This window comes from Nematostella vectensis, chromosome 5, assembly GCF_932526225.1.
Source record: "Nematostella vectensis chromosome 5, jaNemVect1.1, whole genome shotgun sequence".
In the NCBI taxonomy this organism is placed as follows: domain Eukaryota; kingdom Metazoa; phylum Cnidaria; class Anthozoa; order Actiniaria; family Edwardsiidae; genus Nematostella; species Nematostella vectensis.
In genome coordinates this window covers 13,032,196-13,046,791 of record NC_064038.1, presented here as the reverse complement: position 1 = coordinate 13,046,791, position 14,596 = coordinate 13,032,196, and the positions used below count along the sequence as shown (strand labels likewise).

The following is a 14,596-nucleotide window of genomic DNA, read 5'->3' as shown; positions in this document are numbered from 1 at the left end:
CATACCCCCTCCCCTCCTTTGCCATAATAGTTTCATTGTGTATAGCTCCCCTTTTATTCTATCTATCATAATTTATTACAATTCTGTCATTTTCAGCGTTGTTCCCCCTATCCAAACTCTGCCACTGTCCGGCTGGCATCACTTCTGTCTGGTTTGGGGGGCAAGCGATGGCAAGCTGGAGCTGTTCAGCGACAGAGCAAGTATTGGATCACAGACCTTTGCCAGCCTGGAGAGTGTCACCATCCATGGCGGAGGACGGCTTGTGATTGGTCAAGCTCAGCGCTGTATGGGCGGGTGCTTTAATGGTGCACTGACATACCACGGCAACCTGACACAGGTCAACTTATGGAACTTCAAATTTGGAAGTTCGAAGAATGCGCAGCTGTACGATGCGACCTGTAAGAGCTTCGGGGATGTTCGTGACCCTATCGCCTTATACTGGGGGAGCATACTTGCCGAGCCAATCAGCGGGAGCGCGTACAAGAACTCACCGGCCTCCTGCTGAACTTTGTTTCTTACTTGACTATTATACATTTTCAAATGAAATTCATAGTGTCCTTTTAATATCAGTAGAAAAGGTGATTGGATAGTAATGTTACTTTGATACTTGAGACTACTCCCTTATAAAAAAAAGGGAATTTAGGAGTTACGAGAGCGGAGATACAACATGGCCGAGTAGGCAGCCGACATACTCATGTCTGATGGCTTATGTCTGATGGCTCATGTCTGATGGCTCCTTAAGAGTTCAGGCTCGCGAGATTCTACCGCATTACCACTATCCATAAGACCCGTCAGAGTTCGAGTTAGCGGGGTTCTATTGTATCACCACTATCCATAAGACCCGTCAGAGTTCGAGTGAGCGGGGTTCTATTGTATCACCACTATCCATAAGACACGTCAGAGTTCGAGTTAGCGGGGTTCTATTGTATCACCACTATCCATAAGACCCGTCAGAGTTCGAGTTAGCGGGGTTCTACTGTAATACCACTATCCATAAGACCCGTGAGAATTCGAGTTAGCGGGGTTCTACTGTATTACCACTGTCCATTAGACCCGTCAGAGTTCGAGTTAGCGGGGTTCTACTTTTTATTAACTATCTTTATTTACTTACTTATTTATTCACTATACTTTCATTAACATATTTTGTAACAGAACTTTTAATCAACAGTAAAATTATACATCTAATAACAAGGTAATGTTTCAATATATGTCAATAAAAAAAGGACAACTTTAATTTTTTAATGTTGTAACCAAAAGCTAATGAGGCTTGTATTCTGCCAAAATGAATAAACCTTCTCCTTAATAAGATAATGATGATGATCAGGATGTAATGATGATGACAATGATTGGTAAGGGTGATGGGATAGTGATGATGATGAGGAGGACGATAAGGATGATTATGGTGATGATGAGAAGGACAGGGATAGTCATAATGATAGGGATGTCAATGATTATAATTAGGGACGTACTCGTTCAGGGGAGTGGGGGTGAGTAAGGAACAAAAAAATTTCATACACGATTAAAAGCCTGGATAAAATGCATGCGTAAGGAAGCAAAATACATGCAACAATTTAAAAAAATTCATGGCCGTCTTAGAGACAAAAAAAAATGCACGACTGAAACCTCCCCACCCCCCACCCCCACCATTCTTTCCAATAGTCCCACCCTAGCAAAAAGACCAAATAAAAAGTATGTACGTAACAAAATGACGGCAGGTAGGTTAGCGACGGGTGTAACGTAACCCACCCCACTCCCCCCAAACCCCACCCTACCCTCTACCGATTCAGTGTTCTGTTAAACAACTTATTGTGATGAAGATGATGTTTACAATGAACACGACGCAAGGGGTTATTGAGATTATTATGTAACGAAGACGCTGAGTTATTTAGACATTGTCCTCCAAACATTCTTCTACTGTTATCACACTTGCTCGATATGATTGCTTGGTCTCATCTATTTCGTTAAGTTCCGCCCCAGAAATCCGCCTCTTCAGTGAGCTCTTGACCCTCCCGAACATGCTTTGCCGCCTGTTGCTTTTCACATCGAATGTGGCGTTTCTCTTCCGGTTGAGAGATCGTTTAATAGTACGCCCAATCGAGAATAATCTTGGGCGAGTGTAGCCTCCAACCAGATTCTCGGATTGGTCAAACAACCTTTGGTGTGCAATCAAGTCCTTGAGAACTCTTTTAGCGGAAGTATGCCCAAACACACCATGGAAATAAAATGTTAACTTCTCGCCAACTTTTTCTTTATTATTCAAGCTTAATATGTGAAGTTTTTGCTCGTGCTGACGTGCGCCGATAACTTCGTGCCACTCGAATTCAGACAACAACTTTCCCGGTTCTCCATCGGGTTTGCCCTCATAGAAAATCAGCCCTCTGTTGCAACAGCCAATAACAATTGAGTTTCCATTCTCGTCAGTTGCTCCGTGGTGTGTGCAAATACCATAAAAGGGAATGCTTTCGGCGGCTCTAAGAAAACGATTCCCGGCTCGCGCTGGTGACTCTCCGATGAGTTTCTTATGCATCTTTTTGACTATTTCTTCGTAGTCGCTTTCGTTGATCTCCCCATCGGAGTTCAGGCCATTTGGTGGCACAAAAAAACGGCTGTTTTCCCTAACAAGATACCCTTTAGAATTTTTCTTTGAATCGTAATCACCAAGTTTTAACTGAGCAAAGTAGCTGTCCAAAACAGCCTGTTGATCTATTGACACTGGCTTCAGAAATTTCCCGCGTATAATAGAATCCTTAACTTGTAAACATAGCAGCTCCCGCGAAATTTCACTAAGTAGATCAATGTTACGAGGATAAAATCGAACAGCAAACTGGAAACCTGTTAATTTAAGGAACTGTGAGCGTAGATCTTTCTCCATTTCGAGCCAGCTCAAAGCTCCATCTTCCCATTTCGTTGACTGGATGCCAAAGTAACCTTGGTCGCGGGGAGGAATATTCAGCTCAATGCAAACACGGCGTAGCAATTCTTTTCCCTTGGTTTCCTTCCGTTTCTCGAAACTTGTGGTAAAAGTACTGTTATCAAGAAGAACGACTTGGCACTTGAATAACCCAGATTCTCGAGGCATTTTTAGAAAAAAAAAACTTTCTCTCTTTTGCTTCACGTCCAACTCCTTGGCTAGCTTCCACGGCGTACTAACGGATTTGTAGCCCCCAACGGAGATAACATTCTTGTCAATCCGTGCAGTTGACAAAAACCATCTGATTGGTCGGGCAGAATGACTGACTAAATGACGTCTCTCTTGCCGAGCTTTTTTTAACAAAAGACCTTTGCAGCTTTTTTGAACGCGTGTCAGTCATTGTCAATCAACTGTTGGTGGCAGATGATTGACATTTTGAAGCTATCAAAGGTATCAGAGCTTTAATAAAGAAGAGGAAAAGCTTTGCGGGAGTATTCGGTGGATCGATGTTTTTTTTTGGGAGCTCGAGTTATCGGAATATTAGTAATATGGATAATATTGATGTTAAAATCTGTACCAGAAATTTTTGTTCATGACCGTGTTATGCAATAAAACGCATCACAATGAAATAATAGTACAAATATTATATGCGCCCTTTTGAAGGGAGGCTAAATTGCAATAAAATTTATTAATTAAGCAGGTCAGAAAAAATCCGTGAAAGGGGAGAGTGGTTATGAACTATGGAGTATTTTACACAGGTAGTCGTTAAGAAGGTAAGGAAAGTCCGTAAGACGGGAAAATTTTACGGGGGGAGGGGTGGAGTACACAGTTTTGGTTACTTTTCTGGTACTACAGTTTTTTTTTTTTTATCCCGCCTAAGAACTAAGGAAACTAAAGTTTCTTGGACTAAGGCCTGTGACAAAGACTGTAGCGTGCAACTTCTGATTATTGAAGACTTCAAAACACACTAATTAACAGAGCTAGAGTCGCTGTAAGCTAGGACTAGACAGCATGAGTGAAAATAAATAGAAGAACAATGTAACGCTAAACGGCAAAGCTAGCCAATCACCTGAACGCACAAGGAAGAACAAGATATGAAGGTGTGGTTTGAATTAGCCTATCAGCGCACCGCTCAATCGAGTATTTGCATCGCTCGGTTTCCTCCTTTCTGGGTAGTTGAAATGTGTACAAACTCAGCCTTTTATGGTTTAGAATTTGTTTGGGGGTCTGATACTCGCTGGGAATATGGAGACATTCATATTGTATCGTGCTGTGGTGGGTGTTTTGCGGGATTGTACTCGCATTTCAATTATTCCAATCGCGGCTTGACTGATCGCAGATCTCCGAAGCTTCTAAAGGTTACTGACCTTTATATTTTTTCTAGATAGATAGATAGATTTTTAGATAGATATAGCTTTATTAATCCTTTGCAGCCAGTAAGCTGGATTACAAACCATACATTTAAATAAAAAATATCAAATATTCAAGCCAAGTCGGTGCCGTAGTAGGCCTAGAATTAAGGACTTTAAAAAGCCCTGTGCAAACTGCGCCAACACCAACCACCATTGCTGGGCCAACAGTGCTGGCGGATTGCTGGGCCGTAGTTAGGTGTGCAAATAGGCTCGGTTTCCAGCCGGGTTGGTTTCGGTGCGCCCGCGATCCTCTCGCATTCCACGGCCTGCCGGCTGGGCACAGGGTACGAGGCTTTGTCTGGATTAGCCAATCAGAAAATTACAACTCGAAAGTCCGTCGGAAAATACGTTTGCATAATTATCACAACAAGAGTTCAAAATGGCGGCTGTCGTAGAAAGTGTTTAACTCAGCGTTTGAAGAGTACGTTTACAAAGACTAGACCCCAGCCACAGGTTGCCGTTAAAGAGCTTCTTTCTGGTAAGAATAAAGCAACCATTCATACTAAAAAACAATAACAACTACAATTGTTTTTTTGTAGCAATTTCACTTCATTTAAAATTTGCGCGCTTCTGAAGTGGCGGGAACGCAGGGAAACCCCGGTGCGTCCTCACATCACGAATAATTATCTCAGTTTTAAGGACCTGCGATATAAAAGGCTCGCGCCTGGTCCAAGTCGTCATCCCCACTAGACTTTGTCGAGAGCAGAGCTCCATAAAAAGAAGCAAGAGATCAAGTTCGAAATAATGTCTTAAACATCAATGGTGCAAAAACAACTATATTTTCAATCTTCTCTGTTGACTGGACAGATAAAAAATAGAGAAGGGAGCGATCTTGAAGCAAAAAGGCTTTCAGGTTTCGTTTAACAACGACGGCGACTGCAGGGAGAACGAGTGATCCCAAAAAGCTTTCAAAACCCGTTTATTTATCCTCCAAAAAAAAACTATAGTAAAGCCTTAGAATCTTTTCTAACATAGTGAACAAGGATAGTCTAGTTTTCAGGACACACGTTCCCGCCCTCGCTACACCATGAAACTTGGAGTTTTTGAGTTGTCGTTTGACTTTTTGAAGAAAAACGGCTGAAATGTATCAGACAGAATCCATTTCAGAGTATATTCACGTCTGGCTCTTCGAATTATCTATTGTTTTCTACGTTGCCGCTAAGTCCCTATATTATGGTGACACGATATAGAAACATTTAAAATGATGAGGGCACAGCCCTCCCTTATTGAAAATGTTAGGAACAACAACAGCAGCAGCAGCAGCAACAAGAACAACAACGACGACGACGACGACGATGATGATGCTGCTGATGCTGATGATGATGCTGATGATGATGCTGATGCTGATGCTGATGATGATGCTGATGATGATGATGATGATGATGATGATGATGATGATGATGATGATGATGATGATGATGATGATGCTGATGATGATGATGACGACGATGATGATGGTGATGCTGATGCTGATGCTGATGCTGATGCTGATGCTGATGATGATGATGATGATGATGATGATGATGATGATGATGCTGATGATGATGATGATGATGATGCTGATGATGATGATGATGCTGATGATGATGATGACGACGATGATGATGGTGATGCTGATGCTGATGCTGATGCTGATGATGATGATGATGATGATGATGATGATGATGATGATGATGATGATGATGATGATGATGATGATGATGCTGATGATGATGATGACGACGATGATGATGGTGATGATGATGATGATGATGATGATGATGATGATGATGATGATGATGATGATGATGATGATGCTGATGATAATGACGACAATGATGATGCTGATGCTGATGATGATGCTGATGCTGATGATGATGATGATGATGATGATGCTGATGATGATGATGATGATGACGACAATGCTGATGCTGATGCTGATGATGATTCTGATGCTGATGCTGATGCTGATGCTGATGCTGATGCTGATGCTGATGCTGATGCTGATGCTGATGCTGATGCTGATGCTGATGATGATGCTGATGATGATGATAGTACAACGGAATTGTGGCCGCCGAATAGAGGAAGGCCTCCTAATTAATCATTAGGCGGTTCTTATAAGGTACGGTAACACATGCAAAGCAAAATCGTACAACTAGAAAAGTAGAAAAGAAGTAGAAAAATGGTGGTTCTACTATTTGCAACAAAACCCAAAGATGTAGCCCGCATTACTTCTATTACTACATCAACCAAACTTGTTTCGCATCAAAAAGAAGTCAAGCATACGCAAGCAGTTGCAATAGCGTTTGTTATTGGTTGGACGAAAGTCGTATCGCTGTCTAGAAAAAAAAGACAGATCAACAGCAAGAACCAGTCTATCCTTTTCTGCGTAAAAACTGGTTCGCCGGTAGTAAAACGCGCAACATCGCCTTCGATTTTTTTTTTTTTTTTTTTTGCAAATGCTGCCACAAAAGTTCGGTACGGTATTGCTGCTCGTATTACCGTACCTATAAATCGCAAAGTCACCAGTTTGCTTCCGTTGGATATCTGATGGTTTTACAGGAACGCGAAAAATATTTCAAAATTGTAAAAGCAATGTGTTTTATATATGTTTCTTTGAGGATGTGTGAGTAATAATTTAGAGCGGGTGGCCTGTTAAATAGCATGGAATCTTATAGTATCTATTGTCTCTTGTCGGTTGAGGTTTTCGTCGGCCCTCCGGAAGTAGACTGGTGCGATTGCAAATTTAATAAAGCGACCACTGCTTACCACTTTTCTATACTAAAAGTCCATATATCTCTAGGCACTGTGCGTTTATATCTCAAGCGTTTAACAGTTTGCAGGACTTGCAACATTAGCAAAACCGTTGAATACGGCATAATCGCGAATCGTCTTCCATTGAAGAGCCAGATCGCTCTCTGCTATGACGTTATTTATGCAGCCAGCTTCAAACACGTCTTTTGTTTTACCTTTCCCCAAAGTATTGCTGTAGAATGCGAATCCCGAGATGTTGCCGCTTAGAGAGAAGGTTCCTCCCTGGCCAATTCTGAGAGTACCGTTTGCAGCAAAAAGTTTTTGATTCGTTGACAAAACATCTTGTTCGCCGGTTTTTTCCCCATTATCATAAAACTTAAATCTTCCGTTGTTGTGATCCCATTCTAGGCAGAAATGGTTCCATCCACTGCTCGTTGGTAAACTTTCAGCTAAGACAAAGGGGCTGCAACATACGCAGATAGGGTCCTTTATAATATTTTATATAAAAGCAACAAAACCAACACAAAAGTCTGTCCTCGAGTACTTTGTATTAATCTCGATCAAACGGAGATGATTAATAACCAGATGTAGGTTTCGAAAGATAGGCTATTAATAACCAAATGTCCTTAAATGACGTTATAATTACGTCATATTGTGCTGCTATGGCAACACAATATATATATACATACATATATATATATATATATATATATATATATATATATATATATATATATATATATATATATATATATATATATATATATATATATATATATATATATATATATATATATATACATATATATATATATACATATATATATATATATATATATATATATATATATATATATATATATATATATATATATATATATATATATATATATATATATATATATGTATATAATGATGGTTGAAGGCTTTCATAGAAAGTGCTCAATACTCGAAAGTAGAGCGGTGTATAGTGTTGGTTTGAGAAAAATACAAACTACATAGGTTTCCCTAAAGGTCTGTTTCGTGGTTGCCCACTCATCAGGGGATGAGTGGGCAACCACGAAACAGACCTTTAGGGAAACCTATGTAGTTTGTATTTTTCTCAAACCAACACTATATATGTATATGTATATATATGTATATATATGTATATATTTTTTCTCTTTGTCAGATAATGAAAATTTGGTCATAATAGCTCCAATAGTTCAGAATTTACGGATGGGGAGCCCCCCGCCGGTCAGAGGGACCCCCAAAAGCCCGGTCTGAATGTTTGACCAGAACCCCGTGAGAGCGAGAAAGAGCTGAACTCTCATCGTTTCTCATCAGCTCTCATCTCCGTTTGATCGAGGCTTTAGACTGTTAACAACTGTTTCAAACAGTGGACAATTTATCATCTATATCATTTGATCGATTCTACATCTATATTATTTCGTAAGGGTACTGTCTTAGATTTTGACAGAGGCTCCTATGACCCGAGAAAAAAACCTTTTGTGTTTTGGCGCTAAAGTTCTAGATGTTTTTATGCTGTTTATACACTTTAGCGATTTTGTACGCTCTTTGTACGAGTAAATTTTAATCGCCGGCTGAAAATATCAGGTATATCTGCTGCCGTGGCGGCGAATTCTAGACGTCTGATTTGTCCGATAATTGAGATCAAATTCGCTCGCGATCGCCGGAGATTGAATTCGCTCATAGGCTCATACGAGCGTACAAAATCGCCTAGTGTGTCGTTAAAGGCTTTAAGACGAACAAGAAGTTCGTCTTTAAGCCGAGAAAAAGTTCGAGAAAAAATCTTTCTATCCTTTAGGATTAGGAATAGCTTTACCTAATTTTATTGTTGTGCGCAACGTAAACGTCTTTTGATTTGAAGCCGAGTCCTAGTGCGTCTTTACCGTCGCCACTGATGTAAGAGAAGATGACATTCTCGTCCTCCCAGTTAGCAATCTGGTACCATGTACATACGGTAAACGCATTAAGAGAAGGCAACCGTGCGGTGATATCTATGAAGTTGTCTTTACTGTGGTTTCGAAACACAAACACGACTCCAACATCTAGAATTTAATGAAACACAAATAAAAACGAGACGTATACAAGGTACGGAGGAAGGTTTTCTATAAGGTTAAAGTTTTGTTTTTGTTTTACTTTATTAATTACATTTAGTTCATCTATGGCCTCTCGATGAAGGGAGAGGGGCGAGACTAGACTGCCTTTAACCCCCGCAGAGGGTGGATTAAAAAAATTCAAAAAAGGTTCGGGCTGGCGTGAGAGTACAGGGAAAGCCATTTAAAGGTCACATAATGTTCAGTAGCGGATCTAGGGGGAGGGTTTAGGGGGTTTAAACCCCCCTTTGGGCTGCCAGAAAGCCATATGTAACAACAAATTACCCCCTTCCCCCTCGGTCACTGAGCCAAACCCCCTTTAGCGAAAAGCTAGATCCGCCCCTGATGTTAGATGGGTTATTTAAAAAAATTGGGAAATGGCCATAATCAGAGAATCCCTGATCAAGGAAGGAGATAAAATATCAAATTTGCTGCAGTAAACAGCTCTTTTACCTAGTTAAATTACTTACCGACAGCACATTGACGGCCACCAAATCCTGGTGTGCACGCGCATGTAAAATTGTTGACGATATCTGTGCATGTGCCATTGTGGGCGCAGGGTGCGCTGGCGCACTCGTCAAAGTCAACTAATAACCACAACAGAAACAAACTAAAGTTTTGTGTATCAAGATTGAAAAAATAGCAACTAGCTGCTAAATAATGCTTTATGTTCCGTACCCTCTGTAACAACGTGCATGCTTACAATACAGGCGGGTAAGCAGGCGGGTACGCAGGCGGGTACGAAGGCGGGTACACAGGCGGGTACACAGGGGGGTACGCAGGGGGCTAGCGCAACCCCTCCCTCCCCCCCTTGGCCACCAAAAATGGGTCATTTCTTATATTAAGGAATCTTCAAATACTAGGCTATTTCCGTATGATACTTGAGACACACCATTCCCCCCTCAGACAATCTTAGGTACGCGCCTGCAATAGAGCGAAAGTAAAAGCGTATGGTTTGAGAAGTAGGAACACTTTTTAAGTCTCCGTCCTCTGTCCATTATTTCTATGCGTACACAGCCACACAATGATCACATTGATAACTATAACCTGGAAAGCAGAGGCAAGAACGGTCGACAATACCCAAATAAAAAGCTGACGGGTCTTATAGGGGAAGCCCACATAAAATGCATTCTATTTTAGATATTTGTCTGTGTTTTCTATTCACATATTCTTTGAATACAGGGTTTTACTGAATTGACGTACCTTCACATTTGGCCCCTGTATATCCGGATACACAGATGCAGTGATGTAAGTGCAGGTTCGTGCAGTTGACTTTACAAGTGGCTCCGTTATAGCAATCCGTGCAATTGCTCAGCAGCCGATTGAACTAGACAATTTCAAAGCCATTTAATTTTGATTTTTTGTTTCTTTTAAAGGAAATCGATCAGTCATTACTTAGTTATTACTTATATATGCCACTAACTATGTAACTAACACAGTTTTAGATTAACAGTCGGCGAATGGAGTCTCATACTAATTGATGCTTTTTGCGACTTCTATCTTTAACGTTTTTTTACCTGTGTGGTTCTGAGTCGTGAGTACACCCATCCTGCCCTAGGTTCGAACTCTGGATTTTGGGTTTTGACGTTTTCACCGCTTTCTATCTCATAATCCTTCAACTCGCACTTTCCTCCCTCCACGCGAGACATATCGTAGTTAATTGATATACACCAGTCTTTTTGGAGACACCGCTGACTGCATGTGATCAGACTTTGAGCCTGCAGGCTCTCGTTCACACGACCTAATAGATATTGGTCCATTTTTGTGATGCGCGCGCCTGGTGAGTGAATAGACGCTGGACAGAACGACTCAAGGCTCAGATCTGACGCAGATACCATTTCAATCAGGCTTATCACTTGAAATAAGCAAAGTATCCAGGACATCATCTTTAAAAGAAATAAGCTACAATTACAATTAAATGGGGGCTGAGCAGAACGATTCGAGGCTCAGAGGTCTGATGCGGCTTTTATAGCAATCACGGTTATATATATATTTTTTAATAAGCAATTCGTCATAGCCGTAGCAGTACACGAATTATTTGGGGGGGGGGCACGATGCGGAAACAATAAGAAAACAATGGGGGCACAGCCACGCCCCTACTGGTCATTTCCTTATTATTTTTTAATATTGGGGGGGGGGGGGGGGGGGGCTACTGCCCTGTTCATCATGTTAAGGAAAAGGTCATGTTCCAGTGACCTTTGCTTAACTAACTACTTTATGACCTAGATAGCCAAAATAAGCTCTGGCTTCCGGTAGCTGTGCTGTATCTGATTTCTGTGTGAACGGATAACAATGCATAATGAGTTTCTTAACGAATTGACTTTATTGGTGTGTTGCCATAGAACACAAAAGATATGACCAAATAGCAGTACCTTATTCTAATATGCTTTCATATACTTTGAATAATTCCCAGAGAAAATATGACTTTTTCCCCAGCTTACTTTCCCTTGCAGCATACGCAGTTTTGTTTTTTATTTACACTCAAATGACACTTAAAATATTGATATTTCGTTATTTCGAAAAAAAACAATAACAAAAATCCGACGATTTTAGTTTTTTTTCTTGATACGTATCGATTCTATAATACATAATACATTATAATTTTAAGTTTCAGATTTATACTTTGATAATTTTTCAATCATCACAAAGAAATTGAAATCGAAAAGCACTCGTCCTTTCATCCTCACACTATCCTAATGTCCGAACAAGCTTACCAAAATACGACCAAATCCGAAAACATCTACGCCACGGTGTTGTTACTCATTTGAACATAAGTGACACGCGCATGTAGCGTAGGCTTTAATTGATAATTTCAATTTCTACTTTTTAAAACATAGATTAACACATCTCCATTCCTTTTAGATACTGTACTTACATGTATCTGTGGAATTGCTTTCAGGGTTGCAAGGAAATCAGAGCTGTTGTAACCAGCACCTGGCGCTATAGCTAATGCCTGGATCGTGCAAAGCTTTTTATTCTATTTTTTAAAACTTTAAGCCAATGTTTGCTTGTCACTTAGCGACTATTGTTTGTCCCAAAGAAACTTTTGTGTCGTGGGGAGACTTTCATCTAGGCTCTGATTAGTTTTTTTTTTATAAAAGCGCAGCATTGACTGACTTTACCGACTCCAAATTGAATCTTCTTCTTTGATCATTTATTTTTGATCTGATATGAAAAATCAACAAAGGCGAAAGACCAATATCCGCTCAAGTAATTGGAGGCAAAACTCATCTCATAGAGGGTATGTGGTATTATGGCTAGGAAGACTATTGACAAGCTGTAGAAAAACTGGTCTGAGTAGGCGTGGTGGGATCACAAGAAAATATACTCTTTTTTATAAGAACCTTTTCTATAAAAACGTCCAGCCTGAGAAGTCGTTAGTTTTTAGAAGTTTTTAGAACATGCTAAGAACATGTCGAGGCTCAGATAGCAGTAAAGTTCTTTTTTTTTTATTAGCGGATCACTCACAACTCCCTTATGATGCTTTCTAAAATGCAGAATCAAATTCTGTTCGTAGCAACACTGATAGTAACAGGCGCGTACACGGGCGGATGCGCAGGGTGCGCGCGCACCCCCCCCCCCCCCCCCCCTGGCGGCCAAAGAGGGGTCATTTCTTGTTAAGGAATCTTCAAATACTATGCTTTTTCCATATGATACCTATGCTCAGAAGGCATTTTCTAGCATCAATCTCCTAAAAGTGCGAGACTCGAAATCCTTTTGTCCGTAAAGCGGGGTTAATTTTGTATTAAAAATGTCTTTCGGGACACAAGTGTCCGTTGTCCGTATTAACGGGTGTCCGTATAAAGCGAGTTAAATTATAAGAGAATATATGAGACTTTTGTCGGGATATTGAACACGTCCGTATTAAGCGGGTGTCCATGGAGCGGGGTTCCCTGCAAGCAGGTTAAAATCAGAGGCCATCGAAATCACGTCTTTCCTTACCCGTGGTGCAATTATTTAATACAATTTATTTTGTTTAAAAACTGATGATAAAAAAATTAAAGAGTCAGAACGAATTAAACTGTAACTGTTCTTGTTTACATTCTTTTTTCGTTAATGCGTTTGTATCAAAAAGCTATTTTTTTACCCTGCAAGCAGGTTAAAAATCAGAGGCCATCGACATCACGTCATTCCTTACCCGTGGTGCAACCATTTTGATACAATCTAATTTGTTAAAAAAATTATGATAAAATTATTAAAGAGTAAGAACAAATTAAACTGCAGCTGTTCTTGTCTACATTCTTTTTTCGTTATGCGTTCGTATAAAAAAGCTCTTAATAAAAAGATAATTTCTGGACGATTTCGCCAAGTGAGGGATGCGCCTTTTAAATTGTATTTCTAGTTTACACATCTTCCTTGAGGATTTATCTTCTGTTATTCCAGGTGTTATTATTTAAATGCAATTTTTTTGCAGGTTTGGAGATATTCTTATGTAGTCAGTATTTGACACAAGAAAACAAATGGCAAACCAAACTTTGTCAAGTGATCTAAAACTGGGCTGAAAGAAGAGGATCAAATATATAGAGAATACTACATGGAAAGTGCGCGCGTACGGTTTTTATTCACGGGTTGTGCAGTATCAAAAAACGAACGAGTGAGCGCAGCGAACGATTGGATTTTTTTTATACAAAACAACAACTAAATAAAAACTGTACAAAGCACTTTCCATTCTGTATTTTGTTTATTATATACAAACTGAGATATTTATAATAAGCTTATTATATAAAATTTTATTAGACTTGGCTGCGGGTTTGTGCTGTTCGACGGTTCAGTTAAAGACAGACAGAAACTTACATTGAAATGAATCTGTCACGCAAGAAATAAATAAATAACTAAATGGACAATGCTTGTACGATTTTTATGCACTCGTTGATGCTTGGGATTGAAGCTATTCAAGTGCAGTGAAAAAAATATCGTTCGTCCAATCAGAACCGCGAACGACTTTTCTTCACGGTGAAAAAAATATCGTTCGCGTCACTGATTTGCTAAGACCAATGAACGAACGAAAATTTACTGAATATGTTTTCAGTGAGTATTTCTCAGTATGTAAATAATACAATTTTATTACTTATATAGTGCAAAATACATTATGTATAAATGCATGACTTAATAGTAATCTCACATTAAAATATGTTAACTCATCCCCATTAGGCAGGTGCCACAAGATTTTGTACCTCATCACAAGCCTAATGTATGTGAGAATATTCATACATTCTCTGCGCAAATGTTCATACATTCTCCGTATTCACCCGCATTGGCTCTCTTGTTTGTTTTTTTAAACATATTTACTGTCTTTCACCCGATTTCACAAGATTTATGTCCAAGTTGGATTGACAGCTATGCAAAAGAACAGACAAGCTAGAAATAATTTCCAGGATCTGATGTTAGCAATATAGTTTTATGCAAATTCTCTGCATTCCCTACAAAGTGAACGCTTTGAG

General features: G+C 39.8%; 3 protein-coding genes and 1 long non-coding RNA gene across 13 annotated transcripts in view; 2 read left to right on the top strand and 2 right to left on the bottom strand.

Annotated features, from left to right (window-relative positions):
* The window catches only part of LOC5507636 (neurogenic locus Notch protein), a 30,370-nt gene extending 29,059 nt beyond the window's left edge, over window positions 1-1,311 (top strand). For all 10 annotated transcript variants that reach the window (XM_001628209.3, XM_032376364.2, XM_032376363.2 and 7 more), the window contains one exon: window positions 97-1,311. In XM_001628209.3, the coding sequence (XP_001628259.2) occupies window positions 97-505 (409 nt within the window). In that variant the 3' untranslated portion in view covers window positions 506-1,311. The remainder of the gene's footprint in view (window positions 1-96) is intronic.
* On the bottom strand, window positions 1,142-3,166 carry LOC5507638 (band 4.1-like protein 4A). Its single transcript, XM_001628223.3, has one exon. The coding sequence runs from the start codon at window positions 3,077-3,079 to the stop codon at window positions 1,886-1,888; it is 1,194 nt and encodes a 397-aa protein (XP_001628273.1). The 5' UTR covers window positions 3,080-3,166; the 3' UTR covers window positions 1,142-1,885.
* A 1,540-nt stretch (window positions 3,167-4,706) lies between these two features.
* Window positions 4,707-10,402, top strand: LOC116614838. The gene is made up of 2 exons (XR_004294749.1): window positions 4,707-4,801; window positions 10,338-10,402. It is a non-coding gene; the product is annotated as an uncharacterized LOC116614838 (long non-coding RNA).
* Window positions 6,759-12,671, bottom strand: LOC5507647 (sushi, von Willebrand factor type A, EGF and pentraxin domain-containing protein 1). Its single transcript, XM_001628224.3, has 6 exons — window positions 12,031-12,671; window positions 10,673-11,041; window positions 10,359-10,482; window positions 9,626-9,742; window positions 8,882-9,107; window positions 6,759-7,519 (listed from the first exon to the last, which is right to left on the bottom strand). Exons 2-6 carry the CDS (start codon window positions 11,039-11,041, stop codon window positions 7,132-7,134), a joined length of 1,224 nt encoding a protein of 407 aa, XP_001628274.2. The 5' UTR covers window positions 12,031-12,671; the 3' UTR covers window positions 6,759-7,131.
* Between the last annotated feature and the right edge of the window lie 1,925 nt (window positions 12,672-14,596).

What these genes read in the sequence shown, in the direction of transcription:
- LOC5507638 (XM_001628223.3), bottom strand. Translation starts at nt 3,079, where the DNA reads ATGCCTCGAGAATCTGGGTTATTCAAGTGCCAAGTCGTTCTTCTTGAT.
- LOC5507647 (XM_001628224.3), bottom strand. Translation starts at nt 11,041, where the DNA reads ATGATGTCCTGGATACTTTGCTTATTTCAAGTGATAAGCCTGATTGAA. An exon ending in TGGCCGTCAATGTGCTGTCG is followed by an intron (nt 9,108 to 9,625) that starts GTAAGTAATTTA and finishes ATTAAATTCTAG; the next exon opens with ATGTTGGAGTCGTGTTTGTG. An exon ending in GCGCACAACAATAAAATTAG is followed by an intron (nt 7,520 to 8,881) that starts GTAAAGCTATTC and finishes CGTATGTTGCAG; the next exon opens with CCCCTTTGTCTTAGCTGAAA.